We start from the raw sequence: 22204 nt of genomic DNA, 5'->3' as shown, positions 1-22204 counted from the left end.
TTGTAGATCCAGGTTTACAACATAGGTGTGTCAACTCTTAAAATCATACCAGCTTGCTGTACTGCAACAAACACAAATACTAGTTTTTACCATTATGTGTATTGCGTGTCATTATAATATTCTTTTCTCCCTCTTCTAGGAAAAGCAGATGATATTCTGAATGGAGACCAGGACAAGGAACAAAAAGACCCTTACTTTGTGGAGACCCCCTATGGTTATCAACTAGACTTAGATTTCCTCAAATATGTGGATGACATACAGAAGGGAAACACCATCAAAAGACTGAACATCCAGAAGAGGCGGAAGCCATCCGTGCCATGCCCAGAACCCAGGACCACATCTGGTCAGCAAGGTATATGGACTTCCACCGAATCCCTCTCATCCTCCAACAGTGATGACAACAAGCAGTGCCCCAACTTCCTCCTAGCCAGAAGCCAAGTTACGTCAACTCCAATCTCAAAGCCACCTGCCCCTCTGGAGACCTCACTCCCTTTTCTTACCATCCCAGAAAATCAACAGCTGCCACCTCCCTCACCACAACTCCCAAAGCATAACCTTCATGTCACCAAGACACTGATGGAGACCCGGAGAAGACTGGAACAGGAGAGAGCCACCATGCAGATGATACCGGGTGAGTTCAGGAGGCCCAGGCTGGCCAGTTTTGGAGGCATGGGCTCCACAAGCTCCCTCCCCTCTTTTGTGGGTTCTGGAAACCACAATCCTGCCATACACCAGCTTCACAATGGATACCAAGGTAATGGGGATTATGGTGGCTATGCCCCAGCTGCTCCCACCACTTCCTCTATGGGGAGCTCCATCCGCCACAGCCCCCTGAGCTCAGGGATCTCCACCCCAGTGACCAACGTGAGCCCTATGCACCTGCAGCACATCCGTGAGCAGATGGCCATTGCTCTGAAACGCCTGAAGGAACTGGAGGAGCAGGTGCGAACCATCCCTGTGCTCCAGGTAAAGATCTCTGTCTTGCAAGAAGAGAAAAGGCAGTTGGCCTCACAGCTGAAAAACCAAAGGGCTGCATCCCAGAACAATGTCTGTGGTGTGAGGAAGCGGTCCTACAGTGCAGGGAACGCCTCCCAGCTGGAACAGCTCTCCCGGGCCCGAGGAAGTGGCGGGGAACTATACATCGACTATGAGGAGGAAGAAATGGAGAGCGTAGAACAGAGCACCCAGAGGATAAAGGAGTTCCGGCAGCTTACAGCAGACATGCAAGCCCTGGAGCAGAAGATCCAGGACAGCAGCTGTGAGGCCTCCTCAGAGTTCAGGGAGAATGGAGAGTGCCGGTCTGTGGCTGTGGGTGCCGAGGAGAACATGAATGACATCATCGTGTACCACAGAGGCTCCAGGTCCTGTAAGGATGCAGCTGTAGGGACACTTACTGAGATGAGGAATTGTGGGGTCAATGTGACAGAGGCCATGCTTGGAGTGACGACTGAAGCTGACAAAGAAATTGAGCTGCAACAGCAGACCATAGAAGCCTTGAAGGAAAAGATCTATCGCCTAGAAGTACAGCTTAGAGAAACCACCCATGACCGGGAGATGACTAAACTAAAACAAGAGCTGCAGGCTGCTGGATCGAGGAAAAAGGTTGACAAAGCCACGATGGCTCAGCCGCTTGTTTTCAGTAAGGTGGTGGAGGCAGTGGTGCAGACCAGAGACCAAATGGTCGGCAGTCACACAGACCTGGTGGACACGTGTGTTGGGACCTCCGTGGAAACAAACAGTGTAGGCATCTCCTGCCAGCCCGAATGTAAGAACAAAGTCGTAGGGCCTGAGCTGCCCATGAATTGGTGGATTGTTAAGGAGAGGGTGGAAATGCACGACCGTTGTGCTGGGAGGTCTGTGGAAATGTGTGACAAGAGTGTGAGTGTGGAAGTCAGCATCTGCGAAACAGGCAGCAACACAGAGGAGTCTGTGAATGACCTCACACTCCTGAAGACAAACTTGAATCTCAAAGAAGTGCGGTCTATCGGTTGTGGAGATTGTTCTGTTGACGTGACTGTCTGCTCTCCAAAGGAGTGTGCCTCCCGGGGCGTGAACACTGAGGCTGTTGGCCAAGTGGAAGCTGCCGTCATGGCAGTGCCTCGTACCGCAGACCAGGACACTAGCACGGATTTGGAACAGGTGCACCAGTTCACCAACACCGAGACGGCCACCCTCATAGATTCCTGCACCAACACTTGCCTAAGCACTTTGGACAAGCAGACCAGCACCCAGACTGTGGAGACGCGGACAGTAGCTGTAGGAGAAGGCCGTGTCAAGGACATCAACTCCTCCACCAAGACGCGGTCCATTGGTGTTGGAACGTTGCTTTCTGGCCATTCTGGGTTTGACAGGCCATCAGCTGTGAAGACCAAAGAGTCAGGTGTGGGGCAGATAAATATTAATGACAACTATCTGGTTGGTCTCAAAATGAGGACCATAGCTTGTGGGCCACCACAGTTGACTGTGGGGCTGACAGCCAGCAGAAGGAGCGTGGGGGTTGGGGATGACCCTGTAGGGGAGTCTCTGGAGAACTCCCAGCCCCAGGCTCCACCTGGAATGATGACCGGCCTGGATCACTACATTGAGCGCATCCAGAAGCTGCTGGCAGAACAGCAGACACTGCTGGCTGAGAACTACAGTGAACTGGCAGAAGCTTTCGGGGAGCCTCACTCACAGATTGGCTCCCTCAACTCTCAGCTCATCAGCACCCTGTCGTCTATCAACTCTGTCATGAAATCTGCAAGCACTGAAGAGCTGAGGAACCCTGACTTCCAGAAAACCAGTCTGGGTAAAATCACAGGTAGGTGGTACCCTGAGGACCTGGGAATGAGGAAGATTGGGGGAAAATGTCTTTCCAGGAGCTAAGGATTATTTTTTAACTGCTGGAACCATTTTTGGTGGAGAAATGGAGAAAGCTTTAGAGTGGTAATCTGTAGAATGAAAACTAAGAATCAAAATCCATAAGCACCTCTGCTGATTCTTATTATCTGGTAGCCTCACTGGCCTCTGGCTGAGGACTAACGCTGGAAGAAAAGTAAACTGGTGTTGGCTGGCCTAGAGGTTGTCTTCTGGGGCTGCTAGTTTGGTAAGATGCTTTATTCTTTGTCTTTCAGTTATTTACTTGCTCATTATTTATAGAACTGCCTTTAAAAAAATCCTACCCTGTTTGTACCCACTATTACCAGTATATTATCAATTAGAAATGCTAACATAAAATGTTTTCAGTTAAAACGTTTATGAGAGGAGAGACTCCATTAATTCATTCGTTAAATTCAGCAAATAATTATTGAATTTGAGCCAGGTGCAATGGTACACATCTGTAGTTCCAGTTACTCTGGAGGCTGAGGCGGGAGGATTGCTAGAACCCAGGAATTTGAGGCCAGCCTAGGCAGCATGGTGAGACCTCCATCTCTAAAAAAATATGAAGTAAAAATTGTTACTTGGATTCCTACTCGGTCTCAAGCATAGGTATAGGCTGTGAATATAGTGTGAACAAAACAAGAACAGAGCCTCTGTCCCTGCGGTGCTTACATTCTAGGTGGGGTGCAGGAGATAGACAGTAGACCTATAATATGTCAGGAGGTGATAAATACTGTGAAGAAATTAACTCCAATGTGGGAACAGCAAGTGGTAGTAGTCAGGGTGAGGGCTGTTTGAGATGAGGTGGGCAAAGAAGGGACCCTTGAGCAAGAACTTGGAGAGAAGGGAGTCTTTTCCCAGTCTCCATTTTGATAGGTGCTTACTTTTTTTTTTTTTTTTTAAAGACAGAGTTGCCGTGTCACCCAGGCTGGAGTGTAGAGGTGCCATCTTGGCTCACTGCAACCTCTGCCTCCCGGGTACAGGCGATTCTCGTGTCTCAGCCTCCCGAGTAGCTGGGACTGCAGGTGCCCACCACTATACCCAGCCACTTTTTTGTATTTTAGTAGAGATGGGGTTTCACCATATTGGTCAGGCTGGTCTCGAACTCCTGACCTCAGGTGATCTACCTGCCTCAGCCTCCCCAAGTGGTGGGATTACAGACATTAGCCACTGCACCTGGTCTGATAGGCACTTACATTTTTGTCTTTCTTATTCTTTCTCGTATTCATTGGGATTCCTGCTCACCCTTCCTTCTTGAAATTGAAGCTAATTATCAGAAAACTGACCTGGATGATTTTATGACTTACAGTAATTCCCTGTGAGCCTCACCAACCTGATTTTGCTTGTGACCACGTGCACTGCCTCTCACAGTGTATAACATTATCCTCAGCTTGGGACCATACTGCCTGGCTTCTGTTTCTGGCTCTCCAATTCTCATGAATCAGTGTGACCTGGAAAAGAGTTTGCATTAGATTAATTTTACTTGAAAATGTGTAATACAGACTTAAGTAAGCCATCCACAGAAATTCCAGTCTTCCTATTAGTGTCCGATGGAGCAATGATTAAAATAGACTGAAATATATTATTTTTATATCTTCCTAAGTTTCCACTTCCTTTTTTTTTTTTTTTTTTTTGAGACGGAGTCTCGCTTTGTAGCCCAGGCTGGAGTACAGTGGCGCCATCTCGGCTCACTGCAAGCTCTGCCTCCCAGGTTCACGCCATTCTCCTGCCTCAGCCTCCGAGTAGCTGGGACTACAGGTGCGTACCACCACGCCCGGCTAATTTTTTGTATTTTTAGTAGAGACGGGGTTTCACCGTGTTAGCCAGGATGGTCTCAATCTCCTGACCTCGTGATCCGCCCGCCTCGGCCTCCCAAAGTGCTGGGATTACAGGCGTGAGCCACTGTGCCCTGCTGGTTTCCACTTTCAAACCTCAATTATTGTTAATTTTCAGTATCTGTGCTATAGGACAGTTAGTTTGTTGTGGAAGAAAAAACTGAACGTGACAGTTCAAGTGTGGGGTTTTGCCTTTTAGAATCCAAAGAGTCTAATAAAGATACAGAGAAGTCATTTTAGAATAAACAGGATTAAAATGATCTGTGGACTGAAACAGAGTCTGCAGGAACTCATGCCATGTCTGCTTTTGACATCCTTTTAAAAATCATGATGTCAGATGAAGTCAAAATAAAATTCTTAAATACCTCCAGACACAGATGGCACAATGGATCATCCATTATAAAAGCATTTTGTTCCCAGCCTTCCACCCTCCTCCCCAAACTGGGGTTTCTATTTCACATTCTTGCCAAAAATATTCAGCTGTAATAGTGAAGTAATTTGCTGACCCCCTGAGCACGGAGACCAGGGAGCAAGTTTGGTCTGGCTGTGTGACAGTGTTTTTTGGTCTATTTCCAGTTACACTGACATGCCACACATCACTGGTTAGATCCGACCTTGTTAGCAAACACCTAATTAATCAGCTAAAATACAGGAGACCTACAGCACTTGTGAACAAAACAATAAATATTTTTAACAGCACTTATTTAGTCACAATGGCAGCCCCTCTCAGCGCACTCAAGAACAACTTTAAAGTATTTCTGTAATACACATCATATTTGTGTGTTCACCAAGTTCTAGTGAGGAATGAATTAGGAAATGAATGCAGAGTGTTCCATTTTTGTTATCTGGCATTTGTTACGTGTACTGAAAATTAAAGCAACTTGGTATAGTAAAGTGGAGATTCTCAACACTTAGAAGCTTTCAGAATCCAGGTGGCTCTGGGTGTACCGTGCATGCCTGTGTACACCATGCCATAGAGAATAGCACTCACCACAGTCTAGAATGCATTTCTGTAGCAAAAGATATACTGGAGTATAGAAGGGTATTCATCTCAATGCTTTCTTCCCCCAAATAAAACAGTAGGGAATTTGGGTCTGACACCTACCAAAAACAGCATATAAATGATCACTTATATGAACCTAACACAGTATTCTAATTTAAAGAAGTTGTTGAGTTTGGGCTCTGAAGCCAGACAGTGTGGGTTCACATTCTTTCTCTGTCACTAGAACAAGATTGTCTTTGTTCCTTCACAGGGTTGTAATGAAGATTCAGTGAGTCAATAGGAGTAAAGCACAGAGTATAAATGCTCAACGAAAGCTGACTGATGTTGTTGTTAGAGTATTTCCAGAAATAGAAATGTAGATCTAGAACAAATGATGCCACACAGAAATTGTACAAATGGTCTTTTGTTTTCAACCTAAATTTTCATCTTCATTATTCTGGGTGATGCCCCCTCCCAATTATTACACCTCTCCAACTAACCGTTGTATCAATATAAAGAAGTAAATAGATAACAATGGGAAACACAAAATAAATTGATAAATTTTCAGTCCAGAGTCATTCAGAATCCGTGTCAAAGCTCAAAACGAAGAGTATTAGTGGCCAATCCATAGAATTCTGTTCATTTCTCCTAGAGTTGCAGATTTGTTGATGTTGTCACTTTTCAGTATGCAAAAAAGTGTTATTTTTAGCAGCATCATAATGCTTAACACTATATTTAATTTCTTAAAATTACAACTGGAGCATGCATCATAAGAAATTAATAGTTCAAACCTAGGCAACATAGTGAGACCTTGTCTCTACAAAAAAAAATTTTTTAATTACCTGGTCACGTTATCCTGTGCCTGTAGCCTCAGCTACTCAGGAAACTGAGGTGGGATGATCTCTTCAGCCCAAGAGGTTGAGGCTGCAGTGAGCTGCAATCACGCCACTACACTCCAGCCTGAGTGACAGGATGAGACCTTGTCTGTGGAGAGGGGTGGGATTGTGCGTGGTGGCTCACACCTGTAATCCTAGCACTCTGGGAGGCTGAGGCTGGCAGATTGCTTGAGCCCAGAGTCAGAGACCAGCCTGGGCAACATGGTGAAACCCCGTCTTTACTAAAAATACGAAAATTAGCCAGACATGATGACGGACGCCTGTAGTCCCAGCTACTCAGGAGGCTGAGGTGGGAAGCTCACCTGAGCCCGGGAGGTGGAGGCTGCAGTGAGCTGTTATTGTCACCCACCCTAGCCTGGGTAACAGAGTGAGACCCTGTCTCAAAAAAAGAAAAGAAAAAGAAATTAAACGTTCAGAATAGTGTATAATAAAAGAGTTAAAGCCTCCCTGGCGCACTCCCGTGATAGCCCACGTGTGTTTGGTATTTATAGATGTGCATGCTTGCAGGTCTGTATTTTAGAAACATACATTTTTGTAATAAAATTTGAATCATACATAGTTTGCTTCTGTGTTTTTTCACCTAAAAGGTCACAAACATTTTTCTAGGATTTGACAGACAATGTCTTGGGTTTGATGGAATTGGAACCTGATGGTGACCAGAAGTGTTCTGTATTTTTTAATTCCTGATAGTTTGAGTTTAATGCATTTAATATTTTCTTTTATAAAATAAAAAAGTCAAGAGGAAATGAGTTTCTGTTATAACAAAAACGTTGGTGAAAAAAGTTTATTCTTCCTGTGAATCAGTTGGATTGTTTTCGTTTGAAGCATAGATTAGTGTTTTCTTTTTTTAATTACTATTTTCTTCTAGAGAGGGAAGAGGAGAGAGAAAATTCCAGACAAATGACTTACAGTTACGAATACTCTAAAAATATATAACTGTCTGTGAGCAAATACAAACAAAACTGTAACAGTGGAATTTAACTGCCCACCCCATGATTTATAGAACATTCATCTCTCATACTGACAAGAACTGCTTTTTAAAATCAGCTTCCATATTTATACTCTTGGTTATCTTAGTTCATCAAAAGTTAATGAACTCGAAGTCATTCCCATAACTATGAAAGTAAGTCATAGACAAGAGATCTGAGCCAAAGCAAAAGCAGGGAAATAAATCATTACAAAATACATTTCTAGGTAGTTTTCTCCTTGTTCAAATAATATATCATTTACCTGTCTTAGCACTTGGCTTTTTAATCACTTTCTTTTAAAAATGCTCAAAAGAACCAAAACAATGCAGTCCAAGTGTTTCTGGATCCAGGTGTTTCTGGGACTCTGCAGGTATAAAAGCATGATGTAGGTAGTGGAAGGCCTAGAAGTCGGAAGAGCTGACCTCTCATACTGGCTATGTAGGTAACTTGCTGTATGTTTTTTTTGTTGTTGTTGTTGTTTGTTGTTGTTGTTTTTTTTTACTTTTGAGACAGGGTCTCACTCTGTCACCCAGGCTAGAGTGCAGTGGAATGATCACAGCTTGCTGTAGCCTCAACTTCCCGAGCTCTAGCCATCCTCCCTCTTCAGCTTCCCAAGTAGCTGGGACTACAGGTGCATGCCACCATGCCTGGCTAATTTTTGTATTATTTTTAGAGATGAGGTCTCCCCATGTTGCCCAGCTGGTCTTGAACTTTTGGTTTCAAGCAATTTGCCTGCCTCAGCCTCCCAAATTATTGGGATTACAGGTGTGAGCCACCACACCAGGCCACTGTATCATTTTAGACAGGGAGATTGTGGACTTCCGTGGCCTCCTGTGTCAAACGAATAGGGTGAGATTAGTTTTTCTCCTACAGTCCCTTCAGCAGGATTAGTCTATACAAGTGTGAGTTAACTGTTTATGTTGTTGACCACACATGCATTAGCATTCAGGCTGAGTTCTGAGAGGAGAGCGTAGAAACAACATATTTGTCCTTTCTCCTCTATCAAAGCTACATGCTTTTCCTCACAAAGTAGTATGTACCAAAAAAGAAGATGGCCCTTCATGAATAATCTCTACTGCCTGTTCCCCAAACCATCAGTTGGGCTTAAAGAGTGAATTCATACTCAAGCCCTTTTTCTTTTTTTTTTTTTTTTTTTTTTTGGAGACGGAGTCTTGTTCTGTCGCCCAGGCTGGAGTGAAAGTGGCACAGTCGGCCGGGCGCGGTGGCTCAAGCCTGTAATCCCAGCACTTTGGGAGGCCGAGACGGGCAGATCACGAGGTCAGGAGATCGAGACCATCCTGGCTAACACGGTGAAACCCCGTCTCTACTAAAAATACAAGAAAATTAGCCTGGCGAGGTGGCGGGCGCCTGTAGTCCCAGCTACTCGGGAGGCTGAGGCAGGAGAATGGCGTGAACCCGGGAGGCGGAGCTTGCAGTGAGCCGAGATCGCGCCACTGCACTCCAGCCTGGGGCACAGAGCAAGACTCCGTCTCAAAAAAAAAAAAAAAAAAAGAAAGTGGCACAGTCTTGGCTCACTGCAACCTCTGCCTCCCAGGTTCAAGTGATTTTCCTGCCTCAGCCTCCTGAGTAGCTGGGATTACAGGCACGCGCCATCACGCCCGGCTAATTTTTATTATTATTATTATTTTTAGTAGAGACGGGGTTTCACCTTGTTGGCCAGGCTGGTCTCGATGTCCTGACCATCATGATCCACCTGCCTCGGCCTCCCAAAGTGCTGGGATTACAGATATGGGCCACCACGCCTAGCCTCAAACCCTTTTTCTTAAAGAAAAACAAACATTATTTCAGATCCCTTTGAATTTTTAGTCATACTTTGGGAAATTAACCTGAATATTTGAAAGGATTCCATAATGAATTGGAAATTTCAGTCCTACCTGTTCTCAACAAGTAAGTTTAGATGTTCTTTAAAAATTAAATCAGAATGTCAAGCTGAAAATTTGGCACAGCAACATGGTTAATTAGCTGGCTACACTCTTCTTTTTTGTGTTTTCAGAAAGCACTTGGCACTATCAATACAAATATAGATCAGCATACCAGAACAGTTGGAATAGATGAACAGAGCAACTTTTAAAATCCATTTTAATATGTATTTTTAAATCAATTTTCTAGTGAATTTGGAAGCCCATTGCTATATACCAATAACTAATACCCATTCTGGACAGATAAATGTTACATAGAAAGCTGGAGAAGTGATCTCTTTAAAACCCGTTCAGCTCTAGTTTTGGGTGGTTTTTTTGTTTTTGTTTTTGTTTTTTTAAAGAGATGGAGTCTTGCTTTGTCACCCAGACTAGAGTGCAGTGGCATGATCGGGGCTCACTGCAGCCCCCAACTTCTGGGCTCAGGGCTCAAGTGACCCTCCCACCTCCCAGCTCTAGTTTCATTGAATTATTTTTCTTGTAAAACAGTTTGCTTTTAACATTCCTAAAGTCAAGGACATAAAGTTTTCATTTTAAGTGACTTGTTTTTCATTATAGTCATCTCATTTGCCTTAGAATTTAATATATGGATAATTATAAAAGCTAAGTGCACTTTGGAATGATAATTAATACATCGAAGGTGTTCCTCTTATTTTCCAGAACACTGAGATTTCTGTCACTTGTTGTCCTTTAGTGATCACTAGTCTGACCAAGTCGTAAAATGAGGCTCATGCTTTATTGGTGTTTATGGCCAATAAGTTTGAGTTAATGACAGAAGACTTCACAGTTGCCCACTCTGCTGTTCATTAACTTCCCAGTTGCGCCTGTGAAAACCATTGCCACCCGGTGGGAATTTTGAGCATCTAGACCAGAGTGCCAGAATTCTGAAGGTGTTTTGTAATTACTCCACATGTTGTTTTGTTTTGTTTTGTTGAGACAAGGTCTCACTCTGTCTCCCAGGCTGGAGTGCAGTGGTGCAGTCATAGCTCACCATAGCCCCTAACTGCCAAGTTCAAGCTATCCTCACACATGAACCTCCCAGTAGCTAGGACTACAGGCACTTACCTCCATGCCCAGCTGTTTTTTGTTTTGTTTTGTTTTTTGTTAGACAGGGGATCTCACTATGTAGCTCAGGCTCGTCTGCAACTCCTGGGCTCAAGCAGTTAACCTACCTCAGCCTCACTAAGTGCTGGGATTACAGGCGTAAGCCAGTGCACCCAGCCTGTTTTTGTTTTTCCATAGAGACGGGGTTTCTTTCTGTCACCCAGGTTAGAGTGCAGCCTCAATCTCCCAACCTCAAACCATCCTCCTGCCTCAGCCCCTCAAAGTACTGGGATTACAGGTGTGAGCCACTCCCAGCCCGTAAATACTCCTGTTTTTATCCCTATTGTTCAGGTAGCATTTACTGTCTGTTTAGCATGAACATCTACTATTAGTGGCCCAGAGCTGTTAATTAAACCACCAGCAGTTCCTAAGAATTCACATGGATCCAAGTTGATGGGTTGAAACTAGAGGGGAGTCCAAACTCTTGTTTTCAGTAGTCAACTTTTATATTGGTTAATTTAATTCAGTGGATCTCAATCCTGGCTGCAGAATAGAATCACCTAGGGAGAAGTTTAAAAATACTGATGCCTGCAATTGGAGACACTGGTTATATTACTAAGGCTTTGACTGGAATGGCATGTTTACGGACTACTTTGGGGAACTGAAGTTGACCTTTAGAGCCAGTGAAAGCCCCTTGGAAAAACTGACCTCATACCTTGTCCTTTACAGGGTTCCTAACCTGTGGTAAGTAAAGAGTGTCACTTTCTGACAAGCTCAGGAGCCCCAAGTTATTTTGGGCCCTTAGGAAACGAGGAAGTCACCTAATTTATATAGGTATCTGCAGGCACAAATAAATCCTTGGCTGGGCTCAAAAGGTTTTTATACGGTCTAATCTGAGATTCCTTATGAAAAATTTCAGCAAAGTCAATGTAAAAAGAAAGGGGGGGTGGGGGGCATATGGCAAATACTTATTCTTGCTGCACTTTATGCAAATAATTAGCCCAAGCATAATAAAACTAAAACTTATTTTGGAAATAAATTGGTCCTACTATGATTGGTCTTTGGTAGAAATAGAAAACCAGAGAGAGAAAAATTATGTTTCAGAAAAACTGTAGTACCCCTTTTGTTAGATTCCAGCCTTGTCCATTTTTTTGGACAAGGTTATCTGCTGATAACCCAATAATTGATTGGTTCTCAGGGTCATTTACCTGGGTCCCTCAAGGCTTTAGGTTGGTTCTACAGGGACTCCTGAAGCTAGGACTTTCACTCCTTATGGTAGGGCTTATCATTAATCTTACAGTCTGCTATTCACTTATGTGCTGTACTAAAACTGTGGATAAGAATGACCGCAACCAGACACCAGTGAATGCATACAGTCAACTTAAAGACGGTTTCACTCCTCTTACCTTGGGGGCAACCCCTTCCCCAACTGTGTCCATAAGCAAGAAGGAATTAGAGCTGTCATCAGCCTTTCCCTTCTCCATAGCTCACACCTCAGGATTGAGGTGTACTGAAACCCAAGGGGGTGGGGGCATTGAAACTGCCTTTCCAAAATCATGACAGTGAAAGAAACCTGACATAGCTGACTCCGTCTTACCGCTGACCTCCAAGCTGTCCTTGTTCATTCCTAGGCACAGGCCACGCTAACTGTGGGCGGAATTTGGTTTATAGTTTAACCTTAAAGCAAGGATGATAATAGCCCTTCCCAAGACTAAACTGCCTTTGTAAAACTAATGAAAGCCCACAAGGTTAGAATTATGGAAGGCCCCTGAATTCTATTTTATTTTTTTATTTTTTTGAGATGGAGTTCTACTTCAACTGCAAATATATGTTCTCTCTCTCTCTCATACCTGGACCCACCCAGACAGTTTATTGTATCTATATTGTTTAAAGTCCCACCCTCAATTCAGGTGATTCTAAAGGGTAGCTAGGGTTGAAACTGTTGAATTTTGTTTGTTGGGCTCCTTTATTCTTTGGTTTTCCTGGCTGCACATTTTCTTTGTTTTGCTCAAACACAGCAGTCATTTGTCAGTCTTATGTTGATGCATGTGGTGCCTACAACTACAAATGGGTCCTTATCAAGTTCAGAGAGTTGTTTATAGGCCACTCAAGACCAGCCAAAGTTTCAACACCATCCAAAGAACGTTTTCTGGCAATATAGGAGACCAGTTCCCTCTGACATGACAAATGAGAGCCAGTTTGAAATTTAATGAGGTTCTTTGCCTTACCAGTTAGCCTCAGTAGAATCCTCATGACCTTCAGTTGAATTACATGGATACTTATTAAAGGCTCTCAATGGTCCAGCACTGTTCTAAGCACTGGACAGGACACCAAATAAGAATGTAGCATGGAGGAACTCAAGATGCTGACCATCTCATCAAGGAGACAGGACATATTTTAGTCTGGATAGTAAGTGTTACAGGACAATGATGGGGGAAAAAAGAGATCTCTGGAATGGTTGGAATGGTATCATAGAAGAAAGACTAGAGAAGATAGAATTTGGGCCAAGCCTTGAAAAGAGTATGGGTCGAATTCAGCTGGTGAAGGATGGTGAATTTCCAGACCTGTAGGACGATCTAATTACTCCCCACTCGTAATTAAGTCACGGGACCACTCTGAACAGAAAGGACAGAGTGGAGGAGTAGTTGAGAGGTAAAATTCCCACAGGCAAGATGAAACCTTCCACATTGACCCTTGGATGCCTGCACGAGGAAGTGGACCTTGATTGGAGAAGCTTTAAAAAGCCCTGGTTTACAAAAGTAAGCTGTGGTGAGAAAAATTATAGCACCGGGTATCACTGGGTGACACTATCTGGAAGGGGTGGGAGGCAAGGCTTACCAGGTTGTTAGAAATGTTCTGTATCTCTGTTACAGAGGTGGTTACACAGGCATATACATTTACCAAGTTCCATCTGACTTACACTTAAAATCTGTGCATTTTCATGGGGCATGGTGGCATGCACCTGGGTCCTGTGGTCCTAGCTACTCCAGAGGCCAAGGTGGGAGGATTGCTGGAGCCCGAGAGTTCAGGGCTGCAGTTAGCTATGATCACATTCCATTGCACTCTAGCCTGGGTGACAGTGTGAGACCCTGTCTGTAATTAATTAATTCTGTGCATTTTATTGTCTATAAATCGTATTTGAATTTTTTTTAATTTTAAGCTGTATTTAAACAAAGATAACTTATGGATTAAAAGACTTTAATAGCAGCCAATGGAAACACATGACTGGGATTCTGATGCAAACACCCTATAAAAGAAATTTTTAAGAGACTATTGGAGGTTCGGCACACTAGCTCATGCCTGTAATTCCAGTACTTTCAGAGGCCAAGGTGGGCAGATAGCGTGAACCCAGCAGTTCAAGACCAGCCTGGGCAACATAGTGAAACCCATCTCTACTAAAAAATACATAAAAAAAAAAAATTAGCCAGACATGGTGGTGCATGTCTGTGGTCCCAGCTACTTGGAGCAGGGGCTGAGGTGGAAGGATTGCTTGAGCGTGGGAGGCAGAGGTTGCAGTGAGCTCACACCACTGCAGTCCAGCCTGGGTGACAGAGTGAGATGCCATATCAAAGAAAAGACTGAAGAAATTTGATTACTGACTGGATTATGTGATAATCATAAAGAATTATCTTTAAGGTTTGATAGTTTTAGCCTCAGTGGTTTGCATTTTTTAGAGTTTGTTCTTTTAGGGACATATACTGAAATATTTATGGATGAAAATGATAGAATCTCTAGCTGTTGCTTCAAAATAATCCAGTGTGAGTGGGCAGAGGGAGTTATCAGGGAAACCAGATATCTTCTAATCATTGTTGAAGCTAGTAATGGGAACACAGGAGTTTATTAAACTAGTATCTACTTTTTCATGTTTATGGTTTCAATAATAGTCAAAACTATCATGTATTTGCATTTAAAAAGTCATTGTTGGTTCTTGAAGAGGAAAATGCTTCGTACAAGCGTTTCTCTAAAAAGAGTGTTCTGGCAGCCAGGTGCCGTGGCTCACGCCTGTAATCCCAGAACTTTGGGAGGCCGAGGTAGGAGTTCGTGACCAGCCTGGCCAACATGGTAAAATCCCGTCTCTACTAAAAATACAAAAACTAGCTGGGCATGGTGGCGAGCGCTTGTAATCCCAGCTACTCAGGAGGCTGAAGCAGGAAAGTCACTTGAACCCAGGAGGTGGAGGTTGCAGTGAGCGGAGATCACGCCACTGCATTCCAGGCTGGGCAACAGAGCAAGACTCAATCTCAAAAAAAAAAAAAAAAAAAGTGTTCTGTCACTCTGATTAACTAGTGAGACTTTTTGGAGGCCACTGCAATATTTTCTAAGTAATGATGAATGGACTTGGAGAAGGAAAAATGAAGATAAATGTCCTGCTTTATTTACTTTGCTTAAAATAAGTCAAAGGTAAGTTAGGCTTTTCATATTTGCAGTTAGGGGACATATAGGGGACATCAGGTTACATGGCGGTAAACATTGTTTGGACCACTGAATTCAGTATTGTGTGTGTGTGTTGAGGAAGTTGGATTTGTAAAGGAATCGTCCAGGTAGCCCCCACATCCCACAGCTAAAGGAGAAAGAATTGTGCTGTTGATATGTGGACAAGGGACTGTTCACAGAATTAGGAAACGTGAGTTCTAGTTCAGCTCTGTGGCCTGGGGCAAGTCACTGAACCTAGCTGGCCTTCAGAATCCTTAGCTGGAAGTATGAGAATTAAAATTTAGATGATATCCCTTGAGGTCAGAAATTTGAGGCCAGGCTAACCAAAATGGTAAAACTCAGTCTCTACTAAAAATACAAAAATTGGCCAGGCACAGTTGCGCGCACCTGTAGCCCCAGCTACTTGGGAGGTTGAGGCAGGAGAATCGCTTGAACCCGGGAGGCAGAGGTTGCAGTGAGCCGAGACTGCACTGCACCACAGCACTCACTCTAGCCTGGGCGACAGAACAAGATTCAGTCTCAAAACAAACAAAAAACAACAACAACAACAAAATTTAGGTGATCTCTAATGCCTCACTTTAAATTTTTTGCCAACTCTCTTTCATTATAGCGTCATTGTTTTAAACCAGTTTTCAAAGTGGGCCGCCTGCATCAGTGATTCTTGTAGGTGGTGGGGAATGTCAGAAATACCGTCACTTGGCCCCCATCCCAGAACTACAGAATGATCTTCTGGCACCGTGTGCCTGAGAATCTGCATTTTAGCCAACGTCACAGGTGATTCTTATGAAGAGTAGACCTCAGAGCAGTTTTAGGGCTTGTTATTAGTTCTTTTTCTTCAAATTGCCTCAAAATACAGTCAACACTTAAACTGCTTTTCTTCTAAGAATCTAAGAGATTTCAGAGCTTTACTTTGAAAGGGATAAAGTTGTAATCACCTGACATTGTGAGTAGATTTAAATGTTTAATTTTTGTTTGTAATTTATGTTTATAAAGTATAATTTAGGAAATATTAGAGACAAAAAGAAAAAAGTTATAGTAGCCTTAGCAAAGCAGTTTTCCTGTATATCCTTCCATGATTTTTCTAATACATATATATGTAAATATAATTATTTACTAATGCCAGTAGGCAGCAATGAGAACAAAACCTCTTTTGTATATTTGTTTCCCATGAGTAAAACTTAAGACTTCAGATTCAGATGAATTCTGGTGTGTTACAAAGCAGGCCTTTCCTACAAGGGGTGGAGAGGCCAGCCTTTCTTCCCTTGGTGGGAATGGCCTGAGCTGTGTTGTAGATGCTGATTTGTGTTATGTATCATAAGAGGGAATCAGCCTAGTGATCTTTTCTAGTTTCCATTAAACTTGAACTGAGAGGCTGGGCACAGCGGCTCACGCCTGTAACCCCAGCACTTTGGGAGGCCGAGTCAAGTTGATCACCTGAGGTCAGGAGTTCGAGTCCAACCTGGCCAACATGGTGAAACTGAATCTACTAAAAACACAAAAATTAGCCGGGCATGGTGACATGTGCCTGTAGCCCCAGCTACTCGGGAGGCTGAGGCAGGAGAACTGCTTAAACCTGGAAGGTGCAGGTTGCAGTGAGCTGAGATCGTGCCTCTGCACTGTAGCCTGGCAATAGAGTAAGACTCCGTCTTGAAAGAAAACAACCTGAACTGAGACAAAAATTAAAAATAAGGCCAGGTGTGGTGACTCATGCCTATAATCCCAGCACCTTGGGAGGCCAAAGCAGGCAGATCACCTGAGGTCACAAGTTCAAGACCAGCCTGGCCAACATGGTGAAACCCCATCTCTACTAAAAATACAAAAATTAGCCAGGCATGATGGCAGGTACTTGTAATGCCAGCTACTCGGGAGGCTGAGGCACAAGAATCTTTTGAACCAAGAAGGCAGAGGTTGCAGTGAGCCGAGATCACACCACTGCACTTTAGCCTGGGCAACAGCACAAGACTCTCTCTCAATAAAAAAAAAAAAAAATTAAAAGTATTTACCAAAGTAGGTTTATTTTCTCCATACTATTGTATGGCCTATTTTTAATACACACCATATTCATCTTTCTATGTTAATATTCTCCTACATAAAGATTTGTAATGGCTGTATAGAATTCCTTTGTATGAATATACCAGTGCTTATGTGCTAGTTGCTTATAGGCAGACTGTCTGCCTCTTTTTACTGTTTTAAACATAGAAACAGTAGCCTTCTGTATCGTTTTCTACATCCTTAGGATAAAATTTTTAGACAATTAAGTCAAATAATTTTTCATTTTTAAAAGTGATTTTGAACACAGTTAACCCATATTCACTACAGAAAAAATGGCAAATCCAGAGAAGTGTGTGTGTGTGTGTGTGTGTGTGTGTGTGTGTGTGTGTGGTGAGACAGAGTCTTGCTCTGTCACCCAGGCTGGAGTACAGTGGCACAATCTTGGCTCACTGCAACCTCCACCTCCCGGGTTCAAGTGATTCTCCTGCCTCAGCCTCCCGAGTAGCTGGGATTACAGGCACTCACTACCATGCCCAGCTAATTTTTGTATTTTTGTAGAGATGGAGTTTCACCATGTTGGCCAGGCTGGTCTCAAACTCCTGACCTCAAGTAATCTACCTGCCTCAGCCTCCCAAAGTGCTGGAATTACAGGCATGATCCATCGCGCCCAGCCTATTCCAGGGAAAAATTAAAACTACCATAGCTGTTTCATTTAGCACGGAGTCTTTCAGATAACTCTGTGTGTGTGTGTGTGTGAGAATGTATTTTAATAGGATCACACAATACATGGAATTGTATTATCTGCTGTTTTCAATTAACCATATATTACAAACATTTTTGCACATCGCCCACGTTGAAAATTCTGTGATATACCTGTAAACCAAAAATAAAATTCTAAGCCCCCTAACCAACTGAATAGGGCCAGGGGATTCCATAGTAAACCTGAAAAACTAGTTCAGGCCATGATAGGAAGGAGGTGTCAAACATGCCTCATTATACCCTCCTCCCTTTGGAATTCAGGCACAAGTGACCAGCATTAACATTAAAACAGAAATCTTAGGAGTGGCAAAACAGACTCTTTATAGCAATAAGATAACAAATTCCAACCTGACTCTAGTATAGTGTCACATAACAAATAGCAGACCCTAAAAGAAATTGAAGTATTTTACCCTGAAATATATTTCTTCGATGTATTTTGTCTTTTTTTGTTTTGTTTTTTGAGATGGAGTCTCACTCTGTCACCCAGGCTGGAGTGCAATGGCACAATCTTGGCACTACAACCTCTGCCTCCCGGGTTCAAGCCATTTTCCTGCCTCAGCCTCCCAAGTAGCTGGGATTGCAGGCACCCACCACCATACCTAGCTAATGTTTGTATTTTTAGTAGAGACGGGGTTTTACCATGTTGACCAGGCTGGTCTCAAATTCCTGACCTCAGGTGATCCACCTGCCTTGGCCTCCCAAAGTGCTGGGATTACAGGTGTGAGCCACCACTCCTGGCCTCTTTGATGTGTTTTGAAATGGCCCTGCAAAGGTTGTCTCTTGTGGGGAATATCTACGTTATGTAGAGAATCCCTTTACCTGTCCAGGTCTTTTCCTGATCCAGGAGAGATTAAGAGTCTGGTACCTATTTAGATCTGAAAAGAGACATTTACCATCTGTGTAGATGAAGCCTGCTACATGGAGGCTTCATCTACATAATAAGAACCCTGGTCTTCACAACCCCTTATCTTAACCCACACACTCCTTTCTCTTGATTCCTAGGCCTTTAGATAATGAGTTAACTTTTTCAACCAGTTGCCAATCAGAGTATCTTTGAATCTACCTGAGACCTGGAAGCCCCACCCTCATTTGAGTTCTACCACCTTTCTAGACTAAACCACTGTACACCTTACATGTATTGATTTGTGTTTGCCTGTAACTTCTAGTCCCCTAAAATGTATAAAATTAAGCTGTAACCCAGCCACCTAGGGCACATGTTCTTAGGACCTTGTGAGATTGTGCTTTTGGCCTTGGTCATTCATACTTGACTCAGAGTAAACCTCTTTTTATACAGAGTTTGACTCTTTTCATTGACATATCTGTATACATTGATTACAAAGTATTATTTAATCCAAATTTTCTGCTTTGGTCAGTGAACAGATTTTAAGTGGCTAACACATACAAAAGCACTCTAGTAGATTTGGTAAGAGAAACAAGGTTGATCAGAACTGTTTGATGCCCTCAAAATATTTACCATCTACAAGGGAGTCTAAAACCATCATCCACATCATCTTATACCTTGTATCACAGATCCCAGGAGAAGGTACAAAAGATGGGCTGTGAGAGTTCAGGTCAAGGAACGTTGTTGGCGAAGGAGATCAGGAAAGGGTCTGAAGAGGCAGTGATGGGAGGGTGCCACTGTGTGAAGATGGGGGAGGAAAGGTATTCCAGGTAGAAGGGCATAAGCTGAGGCATGCTGCCAGGAAACAAGACCTGCATCTCGGTACAGTGAGTACTGGCACTTAATGGATGCAGTCCCTGTACCAGTAAGGATGACAGGAGGAGTGGGAAATGAAGTTGGGAGGGTCAGCTGATGCCAGATTATGGATAATTTAGAATCTCTGGCTCTGCAGTGTGGACCACATTTCCTGAGCAGTGGGTGCTATTTAGGCGTTGTCACATTTTGTTTTAGCTAGAATAACAATGGCACTGGAGCTGGCTGGGAGTAATGCTCTGAAGCATTGTGCCAGAGTGGAAATAGTGATGGAAAAGGGGCAGTAAGGATGCTACTTCCATGACTAGAAACCAAGGCTACGATGGTAGCAGCCAAAATAGAAAAGAAGAGATGCTGTGGAGTTAGAATGACGAGGCTCAGCAGTCTGCCTATGCTAATGAAATCAGGAGAGGTGAAGAGTCAAAGGGGGTTCTGAGTTTTGGTGGCTGAGATAATAGTCCCATTTTAAATTATGAATTGCAAGAGTTGTGTTTTTTTAATCCTGCTTTTTCAGTCCTAGCATCACATACTCTGTACCTTTCTTTTTCCTGATAGGCAGTAATTTGGGATATACCTGTAAGTGTGGAGGCCTTCAGTCAGGAAGTCCCTTAAGCTCCCAGACATCCCAGCCTGAGCAAGAAGTGGGGACTTCAGAAGGAAAGCCAGTCAACAGCCTGGATGCCTTCCCCACTCAGGAAGATACGCTGTCTCCAGTGAACCTGACAGACGACCAGATCGCCGCTGGCCTCTATGGTAACTTTTCTTACAGTCATTGGCATCAGGATTCTAGGGCCAGCATTGCCAGCATTCCAATTTAATGTCAGTGCACCTTTTAAATTGACCTAGAAGAAAGTTAATATCGTTTGGAAGGTAGGCCCAGAATATCTTTAAATAAGGTTACCACAGAGGCCGGGCATGGTGGTTCACACCTGTAATCCTGGCACTTTGGGAGGCCAAGGCAGGCAGATCACTTGAGGCCAGGAGTTCGAGACCAGCCTGGCCAACATGGTGAAACCCCATCTCTACTAAAAAATACAAAAATCAGCCAGGCATGGTGGTGCACACCTGTTAGTCCCAGCTACTCGGGTGGCTGAGGTGGGAGAGTCACTTGAACCCGGGAGGTGGAGGTTCCAGTGAGCTGAGATCATGCCACTGCACTCCAGCCTGGGTGACAGAAATCGACCCTGTCTCAAAATTACCAAAGAAAGAAAGCTGCACAAGAAAGCTTACCTGATACTACAAATTATGAAATATTTTAAATAGCCTTTTATTTACATTCTGGCAGGTTATCACAGCTGAAGAAAAATAATAATCCCTGTTTAGTGCCTAAATGGTCCTTGAGGCCCAAATGAGACACGACATCACTTTATAAGCACTAAAGCCGGATACAAATGTCAATTGTCACCACTTTGTTATGTCTGGAAGTACTAATTGATTTTTTTCCCATGTGAAGAATGTTATTAATGGAACTCTGAATTATTTTCTTTGCATGCCCACACTTTCCCATTGAATTTTGTGGAAACTTCTCACATACACATGCCAAGATCTACATTTACATGCATAAGAAAAAAATTGTACAGGAAAAAAGATTCATTTAACATGTATGGGTATAAGTTTTCATTTTTATTACCTTAACTTTTTCACAGCATGTACAAACAATGAAAGTACACTGAAGTCCATCATGAAGAAGAAAGATGGTAACAAAGATTCAAATGGCGCAAAAAAGAATCTTCAATTTGTTGGCATTAATGGAGGGTAAGGAAAGATGGTGGTTCTAAAGGCTAATACTGTCAGTCTCCTTTGCCTCCTGCCTATCTAAGTCACATTTCAAGGTGCCTAGTCGGGGAAGTGGCCACAGCGCGGTGATGGAAGAGTCCCCCCTCAGAAAGGCAGAAAGGTGCATTTGGGCTTCTTTTCTTTCCTCCTCTTGCTGTCTTTTAAGGATTTGTCACTGTCCTAAGGATACCTGATGAAGCCGAGCAGTTTACATCTCCTCACCTCTGAGCTGAAAGAAATAGTCTTCAACGAATGCAGCAGGGTTCCTGCACTGTGTTGGACAACTTGTACTTAACCTGTATGAGAACTCACAATTGAGCAGAAAAAGACTGAGAGCATCACTCTCTGAGCCAACAATAGTCATCTATTCCTTCAAAATGGGTTCTTTTGCTTAGCTCTCCATGTTTACCACCCAAATCGTAGGGCCTTTCACAATTGATAGCCATATCACCAGTTTGCTTTCTAAATAGAATGGTTATTGTTTGTTCCTTCTCTTTCCATTGCCCCACGTATATAGTTAAGCCTCTTTGTCATCCTACAATTGAATCAAATCAATGAATTGATACATGGCCTCCATAAGAAAGAATACAAAGTTAGTTAAGATAATGTTTATAGCAAAGTGTACCATCAGGGTTTAACCTTATGGTGCCTGTTTTCCAAATCTTAAAAGTTTTATTCAGTGATACGACCAGGAGATTTTGGAGGGCATACACCAGCAGAACTATTGATTGCCTATGTAATCTATTCACCTTGATACTAGGAGGATTAATAGTATGAAATAGGAAGAAATGAATGAGGTTGGGGGGGACAAAAACTTAGCAACTACCAATCTGTTTTCCATAAAATGTTTTCTCTTGATTTATACTAAGCCCAAGATGCCATTATTTTCTTTAACAAGTGTTACATGATACCAATTGGTTATATGATACTGATTACCAATTTAAGTTAGAATCCATTCAAAACCACCAGGCATTTAAATAGACCTTACTTTGAACTTCTAAGTGCAGG

General features: G+C 43.1%; 1 protein-coding gene across 35 annotated transcripts in view; it reads left to right on the top strand.

Annotated features, from left to right (window-relative positions):
- KANK1 (KN motif and ankyrin repeat domains 1) overlaps positions 1-22204 on the top strand; it is a 240862-nt gene that overhangs the window by 205383 nt on the left and 13275 nt on the right. For 33 of the 35 annotated variants that reach the window (XM_045373169.2, XM_005581851.4, XM_074017598.1 and 30 more), the window contains 3 exons: positions 140-2800; positions 19976-20173; positions 21067-21175. In XM_045373169.2, coding sequence (XP_045229104.2) covers positions 140-2800; positions 19976-20173; positions 21067-21175 — 2968 coding nt within the window. Of the gene's footprint in view, positions 1-139; positions 3086-19975; positions 20174-21066; positions 21176-22204 lie in introns of all 35 variants that reach the window. The other 2 variants (XR_012424764.1, XR_012424765.1) reach the window with 1 other exon arrangement.

Source organism: Macaca fascicularis, chromosome 15 (assembly GCF_037993035.2).
Source record: "Macaca fascicularis isolate 582-1 chromosome 15, T2T-MFA8v1.1".
NCBI classification, from domain to species: domain Eukaryota; kingdom Metazoa; phylum Chordata; class Mammalia; order Primates; family Cercopithecidae; genus Macaca; species Macaca fascicularis.
The sequence above is the reverse complement of the archived record's forward strand: the minus strand, read 5'-3'. Positions and strand labels throughout refer to the sequence as shown.